The following is a 6712-nucleotide window of genomic DNA, read 5'->3' as shown; positions in this document are numbered from 1 at the left end:
GGGGGGGCATCCTCGCCTAAAGATGGGAAGACTGGGGGGGGGGGCGAAACTGGAAGAAGACCGAGAGGAAATATTCTTTCCCCTGTTATGTGCTGGGACTGAACCATTCCGGGTATGTCACACCAGAGATTGGGTGAGCTTGGAGCACAAGGACAATAGCCGACCAGGACTCTGGAAGTCATCAATCAAGTAGTAAAGGGAAAGTAAAGGTAAAGGTTCCTTTGCTTGAAAGCCAGTCGAATCCGACTCTAGGGTTGCGGTACTCATCTCCGTTTCAAAGCCGAAGAGCCAGCGCTGTCCAAAGACGTTTCCGTGGTCATGTGGCCGGCACCAAGGCGCACGGAACGCTGTTACCTTCCCACCAAAGTGGTACCTATTTATCTACTTGCAATTTCTTGCTTTCGAACTGCTAGGTTGGCAGGAGCTGGAACTAGAGACATGACCTCACTCCGTCATGCGGCACACTCGGGTCTCGAACTGCCGAACTACCGACCTTCCACAGCTTGCAGTTCAGCATCTTAACCACTTGAGCCACCGCAGCTCCATCAAGTAGTAATGTTATGTAAATAGCCTATCATTGGGAGTGGGTGTGTGGAAGCAACAGTGGGAGGGCTTCTAGTGTCCTGGCCCCACTGGGTGACCTCCTGATGGCACCTGGTGTATTTGGCCACTGTGTGACACAGAGTGTTGGACTGGATGGACCATTGGCCTGATCCAACATTGGCTTCTCTTATGTTCTTATGTTTGGGTGTGGCAATTGCACGCTATCTAACAAAGCTACGGCTCTGGGGTTCTGGTCTAGCTCTTGCTGAAATCACAAATAAAGTTGAGCTGATCACTAGACTCGAGCCTGCTCATCCATGGAACCCGCTCTTTAACACCCCGGACTTTTTAAAGGATTCTGCCCCCCCCCCATTCTTATCATGGAAAAATTGTGAATTTGGGAGGGGGTGATACCAAACAAAATTACAATGTAATCTAGAATGCGTGAAATGCTTTTTAAGATAATTGGCAGGCTTTTGGCTATTAACAGAACCATCCTGAGGAGTCTCCCTAAGTTGTTTCAGCCTACCAGTGCCAATTAGCTAAACGTGTCCTGATTGGCTAATGGGTTAATGGGCTGAGGCAAGGACAGTCCTTCCCGCAGTTGCCTGCCACTCCAGGTTTTCTCAGCGTTCGAGTTAAGGCAATTTACGGGCTAATCTGCATTGGCTTTTCCCTCCACTAGGGTTTCCAAGTAATTACCGCGATCTGGTGGGGGAAACATGCTCCCCGGCCAGACCATTCCTCCCTGTAACACACCATGCCGTCGCTAGGAAGTGACACCGGGCAACGCTCTGGCAATGGGGCTGAAAACTCGATGGTACCATTGCGACGGCATGGTGTGGTGCGTCTGTTGTCCCCGCGGGAATGATCCTGTTAAGACGTCTGTGTCCCCCATCGAATCACGGTAAGTACTTGGGAAGCCTGCCCTCCACTGTTTTCGCAAACCCACAATAGAACAGAAATTCCTCTCTGAAATTCCCCAGGACACCCCTGAACGGCCATAAATCTATGCAGAAGGCACCATAAAACCTGGTGATCAAAGAAAGTGAAAGCGGCATGCAATGCAGAGGGGGATTTCTGTTCCAAGGTGGGCTTAGTAAAACAATGGAGGGAAAAGCCCATCCAGAATTGCCCTGAGCACATGCAGATAACCTCAGTGGAGAACCCGGGAAGCTGAAAGCTGCTGGGGTAAAAGGTGGCCCAGGTGGCAAAGCTGGCCCAGGTGGCTGTGCTTTCAGAGCCTGGGAGCAGAATTGGGGCTCTCTAGGGCCATACATATGGCATAACGTGCATGACAATGACACAATATGGAAGAGTTCAGTGTTTTCACTGCTACAAACTCAATAGCCAAGTATGCTCGTAGTCCTCCTGAAACTTCTTAAGACTGTTTCTGTCCAAGGCACATACTACAAAAACACTTCTTGGCAGGTGGCAGGAAAGGTGTTGGTGGGTGCCGCAGCACTCTCAAGCCCCATGTCGAGGACTCACGATCTAGAAAATGCCGCTTGCGAAAACCCTAGAAGACCGGGCCCTAGTAGGACAATTGCACATCAAGAGGCCCTTTTGCACCCAACTTCTGTCTCACACACACATGTTGTTGTTGTTTAGTTGCACAGTCGAGTCCGACTCCATGGACCAGATCACGCCAGATACACACATGTATGTGCTCATAACTAGAAATGTACGCAATGCATGACGGCTGTTGTAAGTCAGTCTGTGCTGAGTGATGGCTCAGATTTCTCAGACGAAGAGCTACCTGCTAGCCCTGAGCCGGTAACTGAACAGCCAGCTGCAGCTGGCTCCAAGCCAGAAGGAGAACAACAAGAGATCAGGTTACCAGCTGATCAGGAGTCTCAGCCTACAGCTGAAACTGAGCCAGCGCCTTGTAGCTCTGAAGCAGTAAACAAGTCTTCAGCAGCCACTCCCAGCCCATCTAGCTCACCCACACCCTTACAGTGCCGATGCTGTCAGAGATGCTCAGAGTTGCAAGAAAGGAGAAGAAGTGCGAGACTCATGGCCCGTCGTCAGCTGTCAATCGAAGAGACGAATGAGTACTTTCAGAAATTGGCTGGGAGGTTAGCTCATTAAGACTTGGCTATAAATTCAGCCAGGAGAAGCAGCAGTTTGTGGACGCAACAAGTACACTTTGCTACTGAGCCACTAACCTTGCTGCTACTGGACTTCTGCAACCTTGAACCTTGGACTGGACCTGACAGCTGGCTTTTCTGGAATCTCTGACCTCGGACTGGACTTGGACTTGCTGCCTGGGACTCCTTGACCCTAGACTGGACTTTAGTAAACCAGCTATCTGGAACCCCTGACCTTTGGGCTGGACTTTGGTTACTCTCTGCAATCTTCCCTGTGACATGCCCTGCAGGACCCCAGCCCATGTCTCCTGGGGAAAGCTACCTCTGTACCATGGCATTAAGATGCTCACTGATGCACACCTAGTGTGGTAACCAGCTCACGGAGATCTGCAGGGCCTCCTCCTTCCAGGCACTCCAAGGCTTCCAGCACCTCCAGGGAGTGACCCACTCGGCGCCCCACCGGCTCGTCCATCCTGCTGAGCACAGCTACAGAGCTGATCCCAAGCTGTGTCCCGACTGACACCTGAGAGAGAGAGAGAGAGAGAGAGAGAGAGAGTGAGAGAGGAATCTTGGGATGGGGGTGGAAAGGGTAGCGCTGGGGACAGACACGGCAAACCACCACATGGATCCTGGTTCCAAGTCCTCTAAAGTAAAGGTCAAGGTTTCCCTTCCTCGAAAGCCAGTCGAATCCGACTCTAGGGGGCAGTGCTCATCTCGGTTTCCAAGCTGAAGAGCCAGTGCTGTCCAAAGACTTTCCCGTGGTCATGCGGCCATCATGATTAAATGCTGAGGCACACGGAACGCTGTTGCCTTCCCACCGAAGCGGTACCTATTTATCTACTTGCAATTTCTTGCTTCTGAACTGCTAGGTTGGCAGGAGCTGGGGCCAGAGACGGAAGCTCGCTCCGTCACGAGGCACTCAGGTCTCGAACTGCCCACCTACAGACCTTCTGGTCTGCAGCTCAGTGTCTTTCCCTCTGAGCCGTCGCGGCCCTTACGAGCCCTCTAGAGAGTCTTGAATCTATCAGAGTTCTGCAAAGAACCTGGGGAACAAACAGCAAACTGATGGGCAGAGCGGAGCACCGTGTAAGACCAGTCTGCTTGAAAAGGCTGTTTCGGCTCCAGCGGGCACTGTGTAGACTGGCAGGCTAGACTGCCTTGGAGCGCACCCTGGCCAAGGGCTTCCCTTGACGCCCCTTCACCCTCTGCCCCACAGGAAGCTTTACCAGAGGAAGAAGGCAGACCCTTGGACATCTTCCCCCCACCCCACAAGAGGAGGAGCCAAAGAGGTCGTATGACCCTCTGGAGGTCCCTGTCAACCCACCCACTGCCTTGGGGGAAGCCTGGAATGTTCGTTTTCTGCTTGCTTGGCTGGTTGCTCTTCCCTATCTCCCTAGTCTTAGAGATGTCAGCTTTCCCCTGGGAAGATCATAGAGTCATAGAATCACAGAATGTCAGAGTTGGAAGGGACCTTGCAGGTCACCTAGTCCAACCCCCTGCATTCTGCAGGAGCAAAGCCGAAAGATGGGACCATTATATTCCAGCGAGCTCTTTGCTTAGTGTGATTGGCTCTGAGTCCTTAGAGTGTCAGGTGGGCTTGGTCTAATTGCTTGCTTCACGTGCTTCTGGGTTAGTTCTAACACAAAATGTTGAGAGTCTGGAGACCTTCAATGTCTTGATAAACTTTCATTCTTCTGAATGACCGCTGTTGGGAAGTGATTGCTCCAAGGTTCCGACAGCCACTGCCGTTGTGTAGGGGACTCACCAGGCTCTCCGCCAGCTCCTGGGCGCTCTCCAGGGTGGGGTAGAGGGCCGCACTGCCAAACTTCACGTCCAGAACCAGGGCGGAGATGTTCTCTGCAGCCTTTTTGCTCAGGATAGAGCCTGTGGGCCAGGAAGGAAGACACGGCACGGGTCAATGTTTGGCGTGAGAGCAATTTTTCTCCAGGCCAGCTTGGCCAGGAATCCTGGAGGTTTTTTGCCAGTTTGGTGTAGTGCGCGGACTCTAATCTGGGAGAACCGGGTTTGATTCCCCCACTCCTCCACTTGCAGCTGCTGGGTGACCTTGGGCAAGCCGTAGTTCTCTCAGAGCTGTTCTCTCAAGGGCAGTCCTCGAAAGAGCTCTCTCAGCCTCACCTCCCTCACAGGGTGTTTGTTGTGGGGAGGGGAAGGGAAAGGAGTTTGTAGGCCACTCTGAGTCTCTGAGTGAAGGGCGGTGTCAGAGTCCCACAGCAATCAGTTCTCCACACTTTCTTTCCAAAGAGTAAAGGTTTATTGGAAACAGGAAAGGTAGGTCATCTGTTACACACATTCAGAACTGATCTTAAGGTGGAGTCAGGGGTCATTTCCTGCAGGAGCGCACAGGAGCAGAGCTCCGGCAGTAAAGAGCCCAGGGGGCGGGCACATGCAACAAGCCCCACCCCCTGCTCCCAGCAGCCCTCAGTCAGAGCAAGAAGCAGCCAGATAAGTTGCAGAGCCCCCCCCCGGCCCCTCCAGTCCAAAACAGTCCAGTGGCACCTCTAAGACCAGGCTTTATTCAGGTACAAGCTCTCCCTCCTCTGCGAGGGCAGATCTGCACGTTCCACCCCCCCCTCCAATAGCGAGCAATCCAAAACAGTCCAGTGGAGCCTGAGTGGTGGGTGTTGCCTTCTGACACACTTCCGGTGATGTCAGGGGTGTGTGGCATATGCAAATAAGTTATGCTAATGAGTTATGCTAATGAGCTCCTGCACCTCTTTTTCTACGCAATGACCCCTGTGAACCCTGGCTAGGCGTGAGAGTCGGACTGGCCCCAGGTTGACCAGGGAGCTTCAGGGCTAAGTGGAGGTTTGGAAGCAGGCCTCAGCCCTCCTGACCCAGTCCTCGGACCCCTCGGTTCCCCTCAGCCTAGCCAACCCCGCAGGGATGTTGCGAGCTCCCGTGCCAGCGGCTGTCTGCGGGGATCGGACCCTGCACCTGTGATGAGGGGCAAGCTGTCCACCGTGGCCGTGACGTCTCTCAGCGCGTAGAGGGCTTTGTCTGCCGGGACCAGCTCTTGGCTCTGCTCCACGATGCAGCAGCCGACCGTCTCCAGGATCTCTTCCATCTGCAGAGGCACACGGGCGGTTAGGGTCGCCAGCTTCCAGGTCGGGCCTGGAGATCTCCTGGAATTGCACCGGACCTCCCGAAGACAGAGTTCCATTCCCCTGGAGGAAACGGCTGCCCTGGAGGGTGGGATCGATGCGGCTGTACCCATCTGAGCCCCCTCTTTTCTGCAAACTCTGCCTTCCCCGGGCTCCACCCCCAAGCCTCCAGGCATTTCCCAGCCCAGAATTGGTAACCCGACCAATGTTCCCTCCAAGCTGTGGAGTCTTGTGAGCACAAATTCTACTTTGTGAGCTCCTGGCATTAAAGTTGTGAGCGAGCCATTGGGTTGCTGCACAAATTAGTTTGCTTTGAGGCCCTCCTTCCTGAGCTAGGGCAAAAATCTGTGAGCTGGAGGCTAAAAACCTGTGAGCTAGCTCACACCAACTCAGCTTAGAGGGAACACTGAACCCGACATCCGTGGCTGGTGCTTTCGTCCGCCTGCCTCCTCAGGGTAGCCTCCACCTGACCAATCATCCCACACCCGAAGGTTAGCCCCTTCCAGTTTGGTGTGAGAGCCAGTTTGGTGTCGTGGTTAAGTATGCGGACTCTAATCTGGGAGAGCCGGGTTTGATTCCCCACTCCTCCACTTGCACCTGGATGGATGACCTTGGGAAAGCCGTAGTTCTGAGAAGAGCTGTCCTTGAAAAAGAGCCGTTTCTGTCAAGAGCTCTCTCAGCCCCACCAACCTCACAGGGTGTCTGTTGTGGGGAGGGGAAGGTAAAGGAGTTTGTAAGCCGCTCTGAGACACCTTTGGGTAGTGAAGGGCGGGGGACAAATCCAATCTCTTCTTCTTCTTCTACATGCAGGGAGTGTGCACAGATTAAGTTAAGTGGTTAAGTGTGCGGACTCTAATCTGGGAGAACCGGGTTTGATTCCCCATTCCTCCACTTGCACCTGGCTGGATGACCTTGGGACAGTCACAAGTTCTCTCAGAGCTGTCCTTGAAAAAGAGC

General features: G+C 53.4%; 1 protein-coding gene across 1 annotated transcript in view; it reads right to left on the bottom strand.

Moving 5' to 3' along the window:
• Positions 1–6712, bottom strand: part of TYMP (thymidine phosphorylase) — a 26925-nt gene that overhangs the window by 5197 nt on the left and 15016 nt on the right. The window contains exons 6-8 of the mRNA XM_015412963.1: positions 5589–5718; positions 4399–4517; positions 2994–3156 (exon numbers count right to left, since the gene is read on the bottom strand). Of these exons, the coding sequence (XP_015268449.1) occupies positions 2994–3156; positions 4399–4517; positions 5589–5718 (412 nt within the window). The remainder of the gene's footprint in view (positions 1–2993; positions 3157–4398; positions 4518–5588; positions 5719–6712) is intronic.

The sequence above is a fragment of the Gekko japonicus genome, unplaced genomic scaffold, assembly GCF_001447785.1.
Source record: "Gekko japonicus isolate JY-2015 unplaced genomic scaffold, Gekko_japonicus_V1.1 scaffold2069, whole genome shotgun sequence".
NCBI lineage: Eukaryota > Metazoa > Chordata > Lepidosauria > Squamata > Gekkonidae > Gekko > Gekko japonicus.
This window is presented reverse-complemented; position numbering and strand designations above follow the sequence as displayed.